This window comes from Cnephaeus nilssonii, assembly GCF_951640355.1.
Source record: "Cnephaeus nilssonii genome assembly, chromosome: 1".
Lineage (NCBI taxonomy): Eukaryota > Metazoa > Chordata > Mammalia > Chiroptera > Vespertilionidae > Cnephaeus > Cnephaeus nilssonii.
In genome coordinates, this window is record NC_137072.1 from 72,783,389 (window position 1) to 72,803,974 (window position 20,586).

At 34.6% G+C, this 20,586-nt stretch overlaps 1 protein-coding gene across 6 annotated transcripts in view; it reads left to right on the forward strand.

Annotated features, from left to right (window-relative positions):
* The window catches only part of ANKRD17 (ankyrin repeat domain 17), a 163,751-nt gene that overhangs the window by 64,840 nt on the left and 78,325 nt on the right, over nucleotides 1–20,586 (forward strand). For all 6 annotated transcript variants that reach the window (XM_079767840.1, XM_079767841.1, XM_079767843.1 and 3 more), the window contains exons 2-8: nucleotides 2,434–2,587; nucleotides 8,479–8,635; nucleotides 12,197–12,344; nucleotides 12,558–12,705; nucleotides 13,892–14,125; nucleotides 16,869–16,963; nucleotides 19,035–19,272. In XM_079767840.1, the coding sequence (XP_079623966.1) occupies nucleotides 2,434–2,587; nucleotides 8,479–8,635; nucleotides 12,197–12,344; nucleotides 12,558–12,705; nucleotides 13,892–14,125; nucleotides 16,869–16,963; nucleotides 19,035–19,272 (1,174 nt within the window). The remainder of the gene's footprint in view (nucleotides 1–2,433; nucleotides 2,588–8,478; nucleotides 8,636–12,196; nucleotides 12,345–12,557; nucleotides 12,706–13,891; nucleotides 14,126–16,868; nucleotides 16,964–19,034; nucleotides 19,273–20,586) is intronic.

The following is a 20,586-nucleotide window of genomic DNA, read 5'->3' on the forward strand; positions in this document are numbered from 1 at the left end:
CAACCTAAGAGTTTATGGATTAAATTTTTAAGTCAGTTAGAAACTATTTCTGTACTTAGTCTTCCTCATGAAGATATTGACATGCATTCTTCTTAGTAAATTTTTACCAAGCTTAGTGAAGGTACAATCTATCAATAGGGGACTTTGTGTCTGAAAGTCACTTTTGATTGAAACTTAATACCTTCTATAATTCAACTTTTAACTTTCTGACTTTTCCTACAGTAAATCCTTTGTTCTAGCATATAGAAATTGTATATTTGTCTATCAGTGACACATTCTTCTCTTCTCTTATATCTTATACAAATTAGTTACTCCAGTAAAAAGCCTTTCATATTATTCTTTCTGCATGCAGTATCTTTTTTGAACAATTTTAATACCTCTGACCTGAACTTTTAATTTGGCATTAACCATGCACTACTCTTTGAGAACTTTGGTTTTCTAAAACTTTAAAATATTGTTTTCGTGTTTCTTTTTCCATGTTTATTTCCTTTACTTTGTCTTCTCCCATTGGATTGTAATATTGTTTAGCAGAAAATTTCATTGTGAAGCAACTTTTCTTTAGAAACTCATTTTCTTAATGCTCTTAAGAGTATTGGCTGGTTAAAATTAACATACTGTGAAATTCTTCAAATATTTACTTAGATAATTTTCAGAGTGTCCTGTGTATTTGTATTTGAAATATTAGAAATCTGAAATGTTATTTAATGGTAAACTGCATTAGCTTAGGAAATTTAGAGAGAAACATATTGTTTCCCTCTAAATTTAACCTTTAATATTAAATGTGTTGATTAAATATAGCAGTTATGCCTGTTACAAGACAGATGACTTTGAAAAGATGGAACAATACAGAGTTTCTGATGTTATTGAAGGTTAAGAATGTGTTCCTTAAGGTGCTTTTTTTTTTCTCTCCTTATTTCTGATATCTAGATACTAGGCATGAATGTAATTGTGTTATAGGTTAGTAATTTTTTAAAAATCTATTTTAGTTATTGCAGTGTTAGGAGTACCTTAGATTTTTGAAATAAGGTTTCCCTGATCATGTTAAATAGTGATGTTTTATCAGAAAATAGGAAAGTATATTGTAGTACCTATTTGTAAGTAGCACTATGACAAAGGATGTCAAAACAAACTTTTCCCTGAGTGTTATAAGTTCGTTATTTTCTAATTCTTTAAATTGCACTACTATCATTATATTCTTCACTGCCATGTCCTCACAGTTTTAAAAAAGCCAGTTTTACTTTAAGAATAATCTTGAGCCCTAGCCTGTGGCTCAGTGGTTAGAGCATTGGCCCGCAGACTTGAAGGGTCATGGGTTCATTTCCAGTCAAGGGTACATACCTTGGTTGCTGGCTCGATCCCAGGCCCCGGGTCAGTGCGTGTGGGGGAGGCAACCAATCGATGTGTCTCTCTCCCATCTGTTTCTTTCTCTGTCCTCCTCCCTTCCATTCTCTCAAAAAACCAATGAAGAAAATATCCTCAGGTGAGGATTAACAGCAACAACAACAAAATCTTGAAGCAATAAATATTTATTTTATGAAATCTCCATTTTGAATACATTCTTTTAATATTGTGTGTGACAAAAATGGGAAATACACATAAAGCATTTGTGTGTATTTTAGGTGTCAGGTAATGACATCTTTTAGCTCCTTCTTTTCTCTCATGAAATGCCATTTTTGCTAGAAAAATATAACTGACAGACAGACACATTACACTGATCAAATTTAGATATTTGGCAAAAGTTCTTGGAAATAATAGAAGTGAGCCTGTCACTTTAAGGAAAATGATTGGTGGTCATTTTTTTGCCAATGATAAAAGTAAGTTTTCAAGTACAAATTAGAATTTTGGAAGTTTATTTGCCTGGGCTTAAAAGCTTTCCAGAACTTAAAAACTTTTCTGATGAAATCAGTGGTGGGTGATGTTAATGAATGTGGGGTGTTTTTTTTTTATATGGTAGTTTAATTTTTAATATGGTAAATGTTAATAAATTTAACCTTTATATGAAGTCCTTGGGAGTGCAGTACTTTATATGTGTAGTAAAGGGGGTCCTGAGAGCAAAAAATCTAAGAACAGCTGATATAGATCCTCTGCCTAAGTCAAAGGTTTCACAGTTTAACCTTATATCCTCCTCCTACATGACCCTCATCCCACTAAATTAAAATAGAAAAGAATACTATGATTTCTGTAAAAAGTTTAGATTGCATGGTAATAATATATTTTAAAATTCTTTTACAATTGTGATTTTCTCCTTTAGTTATACAGTGGGCTTATATAACCCCATTGAATTTATTTAGGATTGCATTGAATTTATTATCGTTGATATTTATGTTAAAATATTTTTTCTCTCCCCTTCCTTTTTCTTCTGTTTATTTCTCTTTCCACTTTCCCTTTCTCCTTTCATTCCTCCCTTCCTTTCTGTTTGTATTTGTTTTCTAGGTGGAGTCTTTCATTTTGGATCAGGATGACTTGGAAAATCCAATGCTGGAAACGGCTTCCAAATTGCTCTTGTCAGGTACTGCTGATGGTGCAGACCTCAGGACAGTAGATCCAGAAACACAAGCTAGACTGGAAGCTTTACTAGAAGCTGCAGGTAAGTCCTCAAAGTCCACATATGTAATAAGTCTACCTAATTAAAGTTACAATAAATCTAAAAAATTTCTGTCATTATCAATGTATGACCTTGGATATTTAGTATAATACTGTTCATAAAGGTTAATGTATTATTTTTTAGAGAATTACATGGAACATTTCATTAAAGAATATTTTTATTACCAGAGTAAAATATAAGGTTGTTGTCAACCTTTTTATAAAGAGGGACTTCTTATACAGTCGATTTTCATTAGTCCTGAATTCCATATTTGTGAATTTGCCTACTTGATAAAATGTATTTGTACCCCAAAATTAGTACTCACAGCACTTTCTCAGTCTTTCATAGAAATGCACAGAATGGTGAAAAATTTGAGTCGTCCTACACACATGTTCCCCGCTGAGGTGGAATAAGGTGATGTTCTGCCTTCTTGTTTCAGCTTTCATACTGTAAACAAGTGTCCTTTTCACAATCTACTTAGTGCCACGTTTTTCAAATTTGTGTACATTTTGTTGGTAATTTCACTGTTTAAAATGGCCCCAAAGTATAATGCTGAAATGCTGCCTAGTGTTTCTAAATGTGAGAAGGCTGTGATGTGCCTTAAGAAAAATACATGTTAGATAAGCTTCTTTCATGCATGAGTTATTAGTCATGAGTTTAATGTTAATGAATCAACTAAATATTAAATAAGGTTGTCTTTAAACAAAAAAACACATAAAACAAAAATATATTGACTAGTTAATGCAAATGTTGTTATCAGAGGCTTGAAGGAACCTAGTCCTGTTTTCCTATAGAAGCAGTAGTTCAGTATTCATGAATTCAGGGTTCCCAGCAACTCTACAGAACATAAATACCATGAATAACGAGAATCGACTGTATATAATTCCCCCCACTTTTTTGTCAGAGACTATCTCTTAAAACCCTGTGAAGTGAATTATTTTTGTAAAGTGGATCATCATTATATTGTTCCTATAGGAGATTACATGACATGATAAAGGATTTAGCTATATATATATATATATATATATATATATATATATATATATATATATATATATATATATATATGTCTTAACTATAAGGGAATAGTAACTCTTGATTATTTAAATAATTGTACTGTGTTCATGGTTTGAGCACCTCGCTGTGCTATATATTGTACATGCAATGCATGTAAACTGCTACTTAATTATAGAATAAAACTGACCTACTGTTTGGTAATCCTTTGAATAAATATCTTTTAACACAGCATCTAAATATTTGAAGGACTCATAGTTAAGTTTTCTATCCTGGGTAAAATTCTAGAATGCGTAACCTGGTATTAAAAGTTTCTTAGCCAGCCAAAACCGGTTTGGCTCAGTGGATAGAGCGTCGGCCTGCAGACTGAAAGGTCCCAGGTTCGATTCCGGTCAAGGGCATGTACCTTGGTTGCGGGCACATCCCCAGTAGGGGGTGTGCAGGAGGCAGCTGATCGATGTTTCTTTCTCATCGATGTTTCTAACTCTCTATCCCTCTCTCTTCCTCTCTGTAAAAAATCAATAAAATATATTTAAAAAAAAGTTTCTTAGCCAGATACAGATGAAAACATAGTAGGGACACATGGAAGGTCCTGTCCTTGAGTATAGACAACTCTTTGTTACAGTATAGTAGAGATATAATTTAGCATTTGCCAGAAATTGATGATGCTGTAGAAGTCTGTGTGAGGGAAATGGGGATTGTAAAATAATTTGAAAACATGTCATAAGAGGAACAGGGATTGTTTCTCCTGAAGATGAGAAAACTCAGGTTGAATACAAGAGGGAAGTTTGTTTTCTGGGGCTCCAAGAGGCAAAATCAGGTACAAAGATGTTGCTACATGCAAGTTGATTGCAGCCAAAAGGTACTCTACTTTTGGAGGTAGAGTACCATTTTATTTTACTTATAGAAGTTAACAAGCTAGCCTGCCCCCTCCCTCTCTTTCTTTCTCTCACTTCTCCTCTCCCTCCTCATGTATCTCCTTCCCTTTTTATATGAAAAAATTTCATATACAAATCCAGAAAGAATACCATAGTACATCCTTGGCATATCCATCATCCAGCTTCAACAGCCACCAATGTATGGACACATTTTTAAAAATATTTTTATTGATTTCAGAGAAAAAGGGAGAGATAGAAACATCAATGATGAAGGAAATCATTGATTGACTGCCTCATGCACACCCCCTACTAGTGATCAAGCCCACAACCTAGACATGTTCCCTGACCAGGAATCAAACCATGACCTCCTGGTTCATAGGTTGACACTCAATCACCTGCTGGGATGTATGGACACTTTGTTTCATCTTTACACATTACCTCCTTGCTGACTACCCACCCCACATGTTAATTTAAAGCAAATCTAAGCATCATATTATTTCATATATAAATAATGCAATATGTACTTCTAAATTAAGAACTTTAAAAAAGAGAAATAAGCCCGGCTGGCATGGTTCAGTGGTTGAGTGTTGACCTATGAACCAGGAGATCATGTTTCAATTCCCTGTCAGGGCACATGTCAGGGTTGTGGGCTCGATCCCCAGTGTGGGGCATGTAGGAGGCAACCGATCAATGATTCGCTCTCATCATTGATGTTTCTGTCCCTCCTCCCTTCCTCTCTGAAATCAATAAAAATGTCTTAAAAAGAGAGAAATAAAACCATAATACCATTACATATCTAAGGAAAAAATAATAGTAATTCCTTAATATTGCCGGATATCCTGTCAGTGTTCAGAAATTATTTTTTATGTTAATGAATTTTTTTGCGTGCCTTAGTCATAACAGTTCCTTTTTCCTCTTTTTTTTTGTTTTGTTTTGTTTTGTTTTGTTAATCCTCACTTGAGGATATTTTTTCTATTGATTTTTTTTTTTTTTTTTTTAGAGAGAGAGTGGAAGGGACGAGAGGAGGGGAAGAGAGAGAAAGAGAAACGTCGATATGAGAGAGACATATTGATTGGTTGCCTCCTGCACACTGCCCTACCAGAGCTGGCAATTGAACCTGCAACCCATTTACATCCCCTTGACTAGGAATTAAACCTGCTGTTCATGGGTCAACACTCTTAACCATTGAGCAACACCATCTAGGGCTTTTTATCCTACTTTTTAATTTTTTTTATTGATTTCAGAGAGGAAGGGAGAGGGAGAGAGAGCTAGAAACATCATTGATGGAAGAGAATCATTGATCAACTGCCTCCTGCACGTCCCTCACTGGGGATTGAGCTGCAACCCGGGTATATGCCCTTGCCAGGAATTGAACCGTGATCCCCTGGTTCATAGGTCGATGCTCAGCCACTTAGTCATGCAGGCTGGGCTCCTACTTATTTTTGAAGAAATGAGTCATTTGTCTCACTCTGTGGATTTTCCCAGTTGTACCTCTGTGTGTTATCATTTCCTGAATCAGAATTCAGATCCAGATATTTGACCAGATTTCTGTTCATTTGGCAAGAATAGTCATTCCTGGTGTTTATGTTTCCTTTTGTATCACATAGGTACTTTGGTTGTTTCTCTTTTAATGATGTTGAGATTGATTACAGTTTAGGCCTCTTGAGAAAAGATGCTTGAGAAAAGTTTTTGAGACCTTGTCCAAAATGCCTTTTACACTATCTTCATAATTGATAGTTTGACTAGGCATAGAAGGCTAGTTTAAAAATCACTTTTTTAAAAACTTTTGAAGTTCATTCTCCATTGTATCCTAATTTTTGCTATTGCAGTTCAGAAGTTTGATGCCACACTTATTTAGGATATTCTCCTAACTCTATTTTTCCTTACTCTTCCTTAAGGTTGTGATCTTATTTTGATTTTTTTTTTTTTTTTTGCTATCTTACACATTTAAGATTTCAAATGCCTGATGAATCCTGTGTTTTGTTTATAGTTAGTAGCAATGCCATTGAAAGATAAATTCAAAGGTGTACATTAATATGTTGTCAACTGGTGGGTTTTACTATATATATAGTTTATTATATATTATATATGTAATATAACTAATTTCCTATTGGAGCATAACAATTTACAATAAACATAGCAATGTGACACAGTGCCCATTTACTATCTTTTAATTTCTGTAGATGAGACATCAGGGCACACAGTGGGGCTAGATTGTCTTGTTCATTGTCTCATGGACTGAAATTAAGATGTCACCTGAGTTGACTAGGCTGTAGGAAAAAGTCTGCTTCCAAGTTTGTTGTTGTTGATAACAGAATTCAGTTCCTTGGAGTTGTAGTACGACTTAGGTTCCAATTTCCTAATGGACTATTAGCTGGGGCTCACTTCCTTGAGGTTGCCCACATTTTTTTACATGTGGCATCCTCTATCTTTGACTCCTCGTGCTTTGCACCTCTGACTTAACTTCCTTTTCTCCATTCTAATCAGCCAATCTCTTTATGGGTCATGTGATGAGGTCAGGCCTACCAAGATAATCCCTGTCTTCAGGTCTTCTGTGCCATATAACATAATCCTAACCCTAAAACCCTTCTGTTATGAGAAACCTGCACAAATATGTTTGTTATTTCTGGATGAGTGGTCTTTTTGGTCTATATCTTAGTTAAATAGTTTGTTTTAAAACCTATAGTAGTGTTTCTTAAACTTTAATGTGCATCTAAATCACTTGAGGATCTTTTTAAAAAAAATGCAGGTTTTTGTACCAGTAATTCTTAGGGCTCGAGATTCTGCATTTCTAGCAAGCTCCTAAGTGATAGCAGTGCTTCCATTTCGTGTACCACATGTTCAGTAATGGGAGGTTCTATAATATCCATCGTAATATCAGATGTTTATCTTACAGTTAGTGTAAAGGTCCTTAATCCTGGCTGTGTATCAGAATTTTCTTAGAGCTTTTAAAATATGTAGATGCCCTCACCCCACTTCCTAATAAATGTCATCTTTAGATATAGGAGAGCTTAGCATCTATATTTTTGTAAAGCTTTGTTCCCTGATGGACAATCTGGATTAAGCACTACTAAGTTAGAATTATAAAGGTTAGAGATAAGCTTTCTTTATAATATCTGGAAAAGAACAAGTTATATTTTGTGGAAATGGTTACTAACCATTTCTGCTTTTGAAATGTTTTTCTTTTTGAAATGTTATTCTGAATTTTGAAAATATGGTACATTTAGATAGGATTTTGAGTATAATAAGTTGCAGTCCTAATTTGAAATAAATAGGTATAGGTATTCAGATATAGGTTATTATAGCCTATAATGTTTTATTAGTCCATTTTTGGTCACGTGATAGTAGCCCAACTAAACATCTATAATAATAAAAGCGTAATATGCTAATTAGACCGGACAGCTGAACACCTTCCAGACATCCTTCCGGATGAAGCCGGAGCTGCGAGGGCCGAGACAAGCCATGCGGTTGCAAGGGCCAAGCCCCTTGCACGAATTTTGTGCATCAAGCCTCTAGTTCTTAAATAAAAGTGGGTATTTACCAAAAGTATAGGTTTGGTGCTGGCTTCTGGCACCATTGAGTCAAAATAACTTTATCAGAACTCTGTCTCCTTTCTTACTTATCTGTTCTTTTCTTTGTTGACTTATTTTTGGGGTAGTCTTTTTCACTATGGTGCGAAAAGTGACCAAATAATTCAAGACCCTCATCTTAGCAATTTAACATCCTTTGAACATAGGTTGTTTAATTGTCTCAGTATAGCCAAACACCCATTTCTGACACAGGAGAATCATGGAATCAAGCAGTTATAGGTCACTTGGAAGGAATAGGAAGATTATCAGAGAATTGGAAAAGAGTGTTTTTCCAAAAGATTCAGGGCAGACAACATATATTATAATGTACCATTTGTAGGTTATTTGATAACATATATAGAGTTAAATAACTTGAATTTTGCTTTATTTCTCCTTTTGGGTGCATTCATTTTGGTGTGACAATAATATATAGGAATAGGCAAATTATCTACGGCTGATGGTAAAGCCTTTGCAGATCCTGAAGTGCTTCGGAGGTTGACATCATCTGTTAGTTGTGCGTTGGATGAAGCTGCTGCTGCACTTACCCGTATGAGAGCTGAAAGCACAGCCAATGCAGGGCAGTCGGACAAGTAAGTACATTTTCATTGTAATCAATATAAAAAACATTTTCTTAAAAATAATAAAATAATTAACATTTATTTTGTTCCTGGAACTATACTAGACATTTTACATGTGTTATCTTGTTTATACTAACAAAAAGTCTTAATCATGGGTTTTGTTTTTATACCCATTTTACTTAAGAAAAGCTTAAGAGAAGTGAATAACTTAAGTTCAAATAGGTGACAAGTGGCAGAGCTGGGACACCGTTGTGTCTGCCTGTCTGCAAAGCTAACTTCTTAGCTGATAACATTATAAAAGATATTTTGCTGATTTAGATTTTCTTTTAATGTTTTGGTGACAAAGAAGTAAATGCTTTCTAATTAGTCATGCCATTTTCCAGTTCATGTACATAGTTCTGTTTTAAAGGACATGGTTTTTATTTGTTTGCTTTATAAATGTACAAAAAATGTCATAGATCTAGTTCCATTACTTGAATGTAACACTTACATTCAAGCACATTGTAGCATGTACATTTATTTTTGTATGTTCTACAATTCCTTCTATATAGTATAGTAAGGGCTCATTCACTAAATTGGTTGTGACTTAGCTTTTTAAGTTTTTCTGATGATGCTATGCAATAAAAATCACACTATCTCATATATGAAAGTAATTATATATATAGTAGTGTGAAAAATGGATGTAAACTCCAAAGAAATGGCTGGGGGAAAATCATTAATACGTGTTCCTTATCTCCTCAGAAGCTTCCTTTTTTTTTTTCTTTAAAAGGAAGCTATTTTGTTTATTTTAGCAGTTGCCTTTAAACAATTGAGAAAATGGGAATATTCTCTTTTATATATATTTAGAGAATTAAAAATAGCATTTAAGAATTGGTTTTTGTATAATAATTTAGTTTTTATTTTTTAATATATTTTTATTGATTTCAGAGAGGAAAGGAGAGGGAGAGAGAGGTATAAACATCAGTGATGAGGGAAAATCATTGATTGGCTGCCTCACACATGCCCCCTACCTGGGATGGAGCCTGCAATCAAGGCATGTGCCCTGACTGGGAATCGAACCTCTGATCTCTTGGGTCATAGGTCAGCGCTCAACCACTGAGCCATGTCGACCGGGCTGTACAAAGCCAATTCTACTTTTAAGAATGTAAAATAAGTTATATAGTATTACCAAGAGTATGAATTTGCTATTTCTCTTTACTCTGTATTGTCTTTATTTATGTAGATTTTTGTGTTCTTATTAATTTACTTTACCAATCTTCTCATATATTAATTCTTCCTTAGGTATCCTCAGATTCTGTTCCTTAGTTAACAGTTCAGTTTTTCTAGCCTACAATATTATTGATCTCCAGATATTTAAAAAAAATTTTTTTTATTGATTTTCAGAGGGAGAGGAAGGGAAAGGCAGAGATAGAAACATCGATTAGCTGCCTCCTGCACGCCACTTACTGGGGATTGAGCCTGCAACCTGGCCATGTGCCCTGACCAGGAATAGAACCGGTGACCTCTTGATTCATGGGTCGATGCTCAACCACTGAGCCACTCCGGCCGGGCAATCTCTAGATATATTTTGATGTGGTGCCTGCTGAGACTGGCAAGAGAGAAAATGAGAAAATTATAAAACACCTTGAAGAGAAAATTAAAATACCTTAATGTGTTAATTCAAACTGGAAATAAAATAGAAAAAAACAATTATAGATCTTTGGGGCATTGAAAATACTAGAAGTTATCAACAAAGCAGTAGAACATGTTTGTGACAGTGATATTTATTCAGCAAGGCATGAGAAATACAGTGGAATACAGTGAGTGCTACATTCCAGATTTTACATTAGGTAAGTGCAGTATCATGTGCCATATTTAGCATACCCTTTGTCATGAGTTCTTAAATTCAGCTGTTGCTAGAGTAATTCCAATAAGGTTGTTTTAAAGCTAGCATACACATGTGGAAATTGAATGAAAGTCTAAATGGGAAGGTAGAGGGTGGTGTGTGCCTGATGGGGGGAGAGAATAAGAGACCACTTGAAAGAGAGAAAGGTAGGGTATGTTCTTATATAGAAAGTGTCTTGTGGGAAGGATATGTTTAAAAAGGGTAGAGAACACTGACAGTTTAGGAACAGTCAGTATCCTATAGAATGGAAGATAAGAGATAAGCTTACTAACTGCTGTTCAAGACTGACTTTGGTAAGGAAACAATAAAATTAACAAGTAGGTGAAATACTTAGTATGGCACACAATGAATAGTAAGAATTATGGGTCAGGTAATTGAGTGGGGAAGTGCTAGGGCAGTGTGTGGTGTTGGAGGTCACACTGCATTTTTAATGGTCAGAGATCCTCACTTAAAAGGTGGCCTTTTAGTAAAAATCTGAAATAGTCAAGGGAGTGAGTGAGCTGTGTCTGAGAGAGGTTCTCTTGGTAAAAGGAGCTTAATTAGCATTTTTTATAGCAAGCAGGAAAATCAATGTGGCTAAAGTAGAAAGAGCAAGAGTGAGTATAGTAAGTGATGAAACAAGAAGATAAAAAGGAAGAGTGTGGATGTTACCACTGGACAGATGTTGTATAAATTTTGGCCTTTATTGTGAGATTAGAGGCTATTGGAAGATTCTGAGCAGGAATGACATGATCTACTTTTTTTAAAACAGATCTCTGGCTTTCTCATTCAAAAGAACCTGAAGGAGCTCAGGGCACATACCTGGGTTGCAGGTGGGGTTGGGGCACGTACAGAAAGCAACTGATAGATTGATCTGATCTTTCTTTCTCTTGCATCAATGTTTCTCTCATTAAGTCTGTCTTCAGGTGACGATTAAAAAAAAAAAAAGCAAATTCCAGTTCCTAAACAAAATGAAGTGTACTTATAAATTGTATTTTATTCATGTGATATTCTATAAAGTTTTATGTTTTAAAATTTTGGTTTCTTTACACTTACAGTAAATTTGACTTTATCTATAATAATCTATAATAATAAAAGCGTAATATGCTAATTAGACCGGACAGCTGAACGACCTTCCAGATGAAGCCGCCACGGCGTGGGCCAAGGCAGAAGCGGTTAGGGGTGATCAAGCAGGCAGACGAGTGGTTAGGGGCGATCAGGCAGGCAGGCAGAGTGGTTAGGGGCGATCAGGCAGGCAGGTGAGTGGTTAGTGGCGATCAGGCAGGCAGGCAGGTGAGCAGTTAGGAGCCAGCAGTCCCAGATTGCAAGAGGGATGTCCTGACTTGACTGCCAGTTTATCGGGCCTAAACTGGTAGTCAGACATCTCCTGAGGGGTCCTGGATTGTGAGAAAGTGCAGGCCTGGCTGAGGGAACACCAACCCCCCCTCCCCCTACAACCCCCCCCCCTCGTGCATGAATTTCATGCACCAGGCCTCTGTTTTTATATAACAGATAACATTTATAATGTTAAAAGAATTGAATTCAGTGACTTTTATATTGAGATTAAAAAACTTAATGAACTGAATTATTTTCAGTTTTTTTCCTATAGATTCTATTGAAATAATTATTCTAGCTTAACACTATGTACTAAGGCTGTTCAGTGTTTCATAATATCATACCCTGATATTGCAATATTCTTTCCCTAATAGCCGCAGTTTGGCAGAAGCCTGTTCAGAAGGAGATGTAAATGCTGTGCGAAAGTTACTCATTGAAGGGCGAAGTGTAAATGAACACACTGAGGAAGGGGAGAGCCTCCTTTGTTTGGCTTGTTCTGCTGGATACTATGAGCTTGCACAGGTTTGTATTATCAAAATAAAGCTCATGAGTTTTTAAATTTTGTTTTGTTTTTAATCTGGCCTGCTTAGTAGGAAATAATAAAGGCAGCCATTATGATTGTTTCAACCAATAGTTTTGTTAGCTACATTTTGTGTTTATTGGCTCTTCTATTTAAGTAATAACATGTTCAAATTTTTTAATGAAATTATTTTCTAAACCTTTTTTTCCCATAAGGTTTTGTTGGCGATGCATGCAAATGTGGAAGATAGGGGAATCAAAGGTGACATTACGCCTTTAATGGCTGCTGCTAATGGAGGACATGTCAAAATTGTGAAGTTGTTGCTAGCTCATAAAGCCGACGTCAATGCACAGTCTTCAACAGGTTATGTGTATTTTTTAGTTTTGTTAAATTTTAATACCCTTTGGTAATAATTACTTAACATAAAGTCAGCATTAGTGATGCTTTTGCAATTCTCTTACAAGCACTGCATGTTTGCGTAAGTCTGTGCATTTGATGTAAAGTATATATACTATATTTTGAATGATATTTTGTATATAAGGTCAGTTACTTGGCCTTTTAATGTTCTTTAAAATTAACCACTGGCCCAGTTAGAAGGGGCTCTCTTGGAAAAGGAGAGGTGTGAGCTCTGACTTGCAAAACCAGGTTTCCTATTTTTTGGGGAGAAGGTAAGAGAAGATATGGAGGTACTGAATAAAAGGCAGGTCTTTTCATTGCCTACTCTTACTAAATTGTGGTCTATAGAAAAAGAGAGTATATGAAAACATTGTGTCCCACAAGGGACATAATTTTAGTCTAAATTTTTTTCCTTTTAAATTTGGACATAGATGAAATTGTATAAAAGTTCTAAAATCATATGAAAATATATTTCATGCATTTTTTTCATGTAAGATTTTCAAAACTTAAATACTAAATAATTTTTAAGATCTACAGATTCTGGTTTGAAGGGATTTTAGAAATTCTTATTTTACCCAGAAAGTTGGTTTTTTATCTCCCCCCCCCCCCCTTAATATGGGAGAAAAAATATTTTTTAAATTACTTGAACTTTCATCGGTTAACTGATAATTGAAATTGTAGAGAAAACAAATATGTATGATTAAAAGAATGGTATGAGGTGTGTCTATAGATGATGAATAATTAAAATCCCAGAAAATAAAGCTTGTGAAACATTTCTCTGATTAAAGTTAGAATGGACATAACCTATTTCTTATCTGAAAAGTTAGTTTCAGAATTGCTCAGTTTTTTTATAAATCTACAATCATTGTGGAATGTATCTGATTTTCCACATGTATTTGACCCTGAATTTAAATGGAAAGAGTAGAAAGTTGATTTCAGTAAGATAAAATGCAGTAAGGAACAGAGTTATATATAAGTATATTATCTAAATTTACACTGAGTGGCCAGATTATTATGCCTTCAGAGATCATAATAATCTGGCCACTCAGTGTATAAAGGCTATAGTCTCCCATTTCAGTTTCTTTTTTATGCTTAATTAGATTGTTTTATTTTAGTATTTTATGTTAATGTCTTTTTGTTCTCACTAAAATAGGCAATACAGCACTTACATATGCTTGTGCTGGAGGCTATGTAGATGTTGTAAAGGTGCTCTTGGAATCCGGTGCTAGTATTGAGGACCACAATGAAAATGGTCACACTCCTCTTATGGAAGCTGGAAGTGCTGGACATGTGGAAGTAGCCAGATTGCTGCTAGAAAATGGGGCTGGCATTAATACGCATTCCAATGAATTTAAAGAGAGTGCCCTTACATTAGCTTGTTATAAAGGTACAGTATATAAAATATATATATTTTTTAAAGTTTTAAATGTAAACAGTTTGTGTTTTTTTAATTAAAATAAAAAGTAAAATTAAAATGTAATGGTGTATAGCATGTAATTAATTGGTAAGTGTTTAAAGTCTTTTGAAGTAAAAGTCTAAAAAGTAAACTTTTTAAAAAATATAGACTTAGTATTATCAATAAAGAATGACTATTCTAGTTACTTTATCAGAAAGTCATTTAATTTTAATAGCACTTTTAAATAGTGTTGCATGTTAGAATATTTTTCCTGGTTCAAACAAAAGAATTCTATTGAAACCAGAAGTATTCAGTCTGTGAGTTTAAAAGAAAACATAATAAAAGTAGCTAGAATGACCTAATAAGAAGGTACTTAAGGTATTTCTTATGATACCAAGAAGAAAAGAGAAAAATTGAAGAAAAAGGAGGAGATATGAGAAGAAGAATGAGAAGTGGTATGAAGGGAGTTTGAATTCAGAAGAACAATTTTAGAGTATCATTTAGTAAAGTTAGAAGTAGGAGCTGGTTGAGATTGAGAATGCCTCCCCATATATAGCTGTACAAAGGAGGTTCATAATATTTTAAGTGATGTAAACCAACTGAAAATATTGATAATATAGAAAAATACTCTTGGGATGGCAACACAATTGTTTGAAAAGATGCTTTAGTCTTCAACTAGCAATGCTCTAGATTCTGCATTCTAAAAAGACAGCCCACGGAAGCAGATATTTTTCAAACTTCACCTTTATGACAGATAAATGACTATAAATTAAAACTTTAAAAAAGCAAATTTCGTGAAATTTGATGTCTGCATAGCCATTCAATTCATTGCTCCATATCTACAGCTATGCCATGCTTGTTTCATAAAATAAATGATGAATTCTTGACTTTGAGGCATCAAGAAAAAGCTCTTGCAAGGTGAAAATAAAGTTTAAGGAGATACTTCCAGTGGCTGAATCTTCACTTACCCAAGCGTTTGAGTGAATACCTCCTTAAATTTTGTACTCAGGACTTTGTTGCCTCACCCTACTCCTGGCCCTGGTGTTTTGTTTCATTCTGTTTCAGAGTGCCCAAGATTGTGTGAGTTCTTCTGGAATAATTTTCTTTAAAATATGGTTAAGATAATGCTTAGATACATAAATGACTAAAATAGAAGTTAAATATGAAAATATAGTCTATCTAAAGTGTTTTTGATTACCTGGTGGTAACAAATTTTCAGATATAGGGGGATTAGGAAGCACAGCTGAGATCCATTAGTTCCCCAATTCTGTTGGGTAATTAGGCAGAGGCCATTCTTCTGGGAGGAGAAAAATTAAGCAGGCTGGTTGGGTGGCTCGCTGCCCTTTTCACAAATACTTTTTGAACCTGGTTGTGTTTTACTACTAAGTCCCAGCTAGCCAGAAGAGCATTGAGATGGGCTATATATAGAAAAGATAGCAAAAACAAGATGTGGCAGATATTGCACTTAGTCACCAAAGTTAGTTTTTTCTTTTTTCTTTTTTTTTAATATATTTTATTGATTTTTTTACAGAGAGGAAGGGAGAGATCTAGAGAGTTAGAAACATCGATGAGAGAGAAACATCGATCAGCTGCCTCTTGCACACCCCCTACTGGGGATGTGACCGCAACCAAGGTACATGCCCTTGACCGGAATCGAACCTGGGACCTTTCAGTCCGCAGGCTGACGCTCTATCCACTGAGCCAAACCAGTTTTGGCAAGTTAGTTTTGTTTAAATTGTTTATATGTGATTCAACCATCCACTGCTCTCTAGTTCCAGTTGATTGAAAATTGACTGAAGCTCATTCCAAATAATTTGGGGGGGAAATTATTAATTTTTCTATTTATTATATCTGAAGTAATTTCTAAAATTTGTCTTTATAACTACTTACGTGTTGTCTTTATCTGAAGCATATGGTTTATTTGAGACTACATAAATATGTGTACGTGTGTGGGGTATAGTATGTTTATATCTAAATAACTGAATAGCACTGGCCGGTTTGGCTCAGTGGATAGAGCTCGGCCTGGGACTGAAGGGTCCCAGGTTCGATTACTGTCAAGGGCACATACCTCAGTTGCAGGCTCGATGCACCCAGGATGTGTGCAGGAGGCAACCAATCGATGTGTCTCTCATATAGATGTTTCTCTCTCTCCCTTCCACTCTCTCTAACCCTCCCTTCTACTCTCTCTCAAAGAAAGGAAAAATATCCTTGGGTGAGGATTAACAAAAATAATAAAAGAATGAATAAATATTGAATAAATGCTGTTATTTCAAGAATATTATTATGTATGCAGTTCTCAATGTATATGCAGGTTGTTCCTAAAAAGTTTTAGTTATTTAAGTTTAAAACACATTTCCTCATAGAAATAACTTCAAGGATTATAATCACCCTAGGCTGCTAGTTCATGATAGTTAATTTATTCCACACCATAAATAAAATAACTATAGCATGCCTGGGCTCTTAAAAGGTTGTAGAGGGGGTATTCTGGGTGTTGGATTTTAATGGCATCTTTGACCATCTGCTGCAAGGATGCTAGTAGCAACAGTGGTAGGGCAATGGGGTAAGGAGTAGAACACCAAAGATCACTGGTATAAGTTGTATTCAGCTGTTGAGGATAACTTGTAGCTGACTTGATAATGTATTGCTATAATTTAAATAAAACTTATTAAAATATAATTTGTCATACATTTTTGGAATAAGATTTTTAAGTTATCTTAATACACTTTTGGTCTAGGACACCTAGAGATGGTGCGATTTCTTTTGGAAGCAGGCGCAGATCAAGAGCATAAAACAGATGAAATGCACACTGCTCTAATGGAGGCTTGCATGGTAAGATTGGTGAAATACATGAAATATATTTATATATTTTATATAAATAATATATAATGTACATTGAGTGTCTTTTTCTTGGGCTCAAAATTTCTGTTATTATAGACTTATTATGGAACAGAACCTCAGCTGTCTTGAATTATCAATAGTTTTCAGAGCCAGTTATACAACATTGACTTCTATTAGAAGTGCTTTCTGAAGCTTTTCAGCATTACCTTCATTTTCTTAGGCTCACATAACTATACTGGTTTTATGTGGTTGGCACAAAACGACTTCTTTTTGTAGTTTTTGCATTTATTTATTTATCTTTTATTTTGCTTTTAAATCTTTATTGATGAAAGTTTTATATATGTTCCCCCCCCCCCCCCATTGATCCCTTCTAGCCCACCCCCGCCCCAAGCCTTCACCACACTATTGTCTGTGTCCATGGGTTATGCATATATGCGTACAAGTTAAAAGTGACTTTTAAGAAGGTTGATCAAAGATATTAAAGAGGAGAATATAATTCACAGAGTATATACATATTACTAATCATAACATGTTCATGAAACCAGTAATTTTATTTATGAGAAATTTGAAATTAGACTATTATTTGTGTTATATTTTTCCCTCTCTATCATGGTTTTTCTGGGCCCTGAGTTCCTTTTGTAAGAACTCTTTTAGAGTTTGTACGTAGGGATGGGTAATAATAGTACTCTTAAACTTCTGTATCTCAGTCTATGATTTGTGGCACAAAAATGGATCAAAGTGACATTATAGACAGATTGATGAGAAAAAGATGCCCAAGATAGATAAAGGCTTCAAATGAATTTGAAGTTTCTGTTCTCAACTTCCCTTCAGAGAATGATTATTAAAAGGATGTTAACTTTTAATTACTAATTTAAAAATATTAGGTAGCCATTTAAGACCTGAGTTATCTTTGTGTGTTTTTTTGTTGTTTGTTGTTGTTTTTATTGCCATGCCAGTGTTTGCTTTAGTGAATTATTCTTTTAAACAAACATAAGTTTTCTCCAAAGCTTTTGAGTTCCTTATTTTCTATGATGGGAAATAATACCTTTCTTTGGGGTTGTTATGAAGATTAAATAAGATAATATGTGTAAAACACATCAATAATATCCTCATGATAAGGAACTTAAAACATCTGCCACTCCCACTAAAGAAACAACCCATAAATAGATTAAGAAATTAAAATGGAATGTTCTATAGATCTAACCAGTAGGCACTGGAAGTGTTATTAAGTAGGTGAAAGATATTAGTAGGGGCCAGGCAATGTAGGACTTGACTATGGAGGGAGAAAATTCTGAGCTGGAGGAACACCAAAGTAACCTTAGTAATAAGACATTAAAGTGGTATCATATGGCAAACACGGAGGCAAAAATGAGTATGACATTAAAAAAAAAAAAGACGAAATGCCTCTGAGGTAAAAGTATATCAAAGGAAACAAAAGTAATGGAAAGAGGAACCTTGGAGTTGCTAATAGTTAGGAAACCTATGGTAAAGGGGACAGAAGATAATCAGAGAGCACTTCTTTTTTTTCTTTTTCTTAATTTTCTTTGGCATTTGAATGTTGAACAACAAAGGAAGTACCCATATGCATATTGTGTTCCCCTTCCCCTAACACATGCACAATTGTCCCACTCCTAACAGTATTGCATTTTTCTTTACCTAATCTAAAGATTGCTTGTTCTTAAGGTTTCTACAAAAAATCCAATTTTCGCTTTCTAATCTTTATCCTTTTAGCATTCAAGTTTATACCATGCAGTGTTGATATTATCTTATAGTAGTCTCTTGTTTCATGTGCTTACTGGTTTTTCCCCCTAATGGTTAATAAACTTTTTGATTGAATACATCATTTTCCTGCATGTTTTATATCCTCAATCTCTGTTTCCTACTCTATACTGAAGAAATATAGATAGGTCTTAATAATACTTGCTTACTCAACTGTTAAGTATAGATTAATTTTTATTTGAATGGAGATCAGTAAGTTTCATTTATATAATAAATGAGAAATATTCATATTTAAAGCTTCTTTAATGGTGCTGATTTAATTTTTTAATTGCATTGTAATTAGGATGGCCATGTTGAAGTTGCTAGGTTACTTCTTGACAGTGGTGCCCAAGTGAACATGCCTGCAGATTCATTTGAGTCACCATTGACATTGGCTGCATGTGGTGGGCATGTGGAACTTGCGGCCTTACTTATTGAAAGAGGAGCTAGCCTGGAAGAGGTCAATGATGAAGGTTATACACCATTGATGGAAGCAGCTCGTGAAGGACATGAAGAAATGGTGGCATTACTGCTAGGCCAAGGTAACCATTCCTATTAAGACACTAAAGCATAAATGTGCAAAATGTAAATTACAATTTTATAAAATTAAATTCAGTATTTCATCTTTCTAATAGATTTGAAATGAGGATTGTCACAAAAACAAATGATAAAATATTTGCTTTGAAAATGGCTTCTATACTATGCTCAACAAAATCAAATAGACTTTTTAAATATAAAGCTTTCAGAGTCATTGAATGCTGTGTTTATAAAAACAGAGAACTGGCTCTGTCCAGTGTGGCTCAGTTGGTTGGAGCGGTGTCCTATACACCAAAAGGTCTCAGGTTCAATTCCTGGTCAGGGAACATACCCAGGTTGCAGGTTCAATCCCTTTATAGGAGGCAGCCAATCAGTGTTTCTCTTACACATGGATGTTTCTCTCCCTCTCTAAAATCAATAAAAACATATCCTCAGGTGATTAAAAGAAATAAAAAAACCAAAACTCACAATAGAGAAGTGGAGGTGGGGTACTTCTCAAGCTAATATAAGAAAATTTCTCTTGGGGTAGGATACCTGTTAATATTTCATATATCTATTGTTTCATGAAAAGTATGAGAAATCCTGCCATAAAAATTAACTTGATAAAAATGCTAGAATGCGCATATACAAAAGTATCGAAGAGCCCAGTACACGTGGACTTCTCTTGGGAAAAATAAAAGAGTTACTTTATTGTATTAAGATACCTTAACCCTGCTAGTGGTTCTCAACCTGTGGGTCGTGACCCACAGGTTGAGAACCGCTGCTGTAGAGCCTAAGATCATCAGAAAACACAGATATTTACATTACAATTCATTAACAGTAGCAAAATTACATTTATGAAGTAGCAACGAAAATAATTTTATGGTTGGGGATCACCACAACATGAGGAACTGTATTAAAGGGTCGCGGCATTAAAAAGGTTGAGAACCACTGGTTTAGAGTAATCTCCCATCTCTATCCATACTTTTAGTCTAATTTTTATATACATTTTAATAGTAAGGTTTTTGTTTGGACAAATTTAAGAGGAATGGCACATTTTATTAAAACCTTTTTATTGAGAGGTAATATTGACTAGAAATTTAAAAACATAGTTTGAGCAGACTTTTTAGGTTTGAATCACAACTCCACTGCTTGTCAATTTTGTTACTTAGGCAACTTTCTAACCTGTGCCTTAATTTTGTCATCTTTAGGGTTTTTTGTGAGGGAAAAAAAATATCTATATATATCTATATCTATCTATATCTATATCTAGATATAGATATAGATATAGATAGATATAGATAGATATATATTCCGTATTTTCCAGCGTATAAGACGAC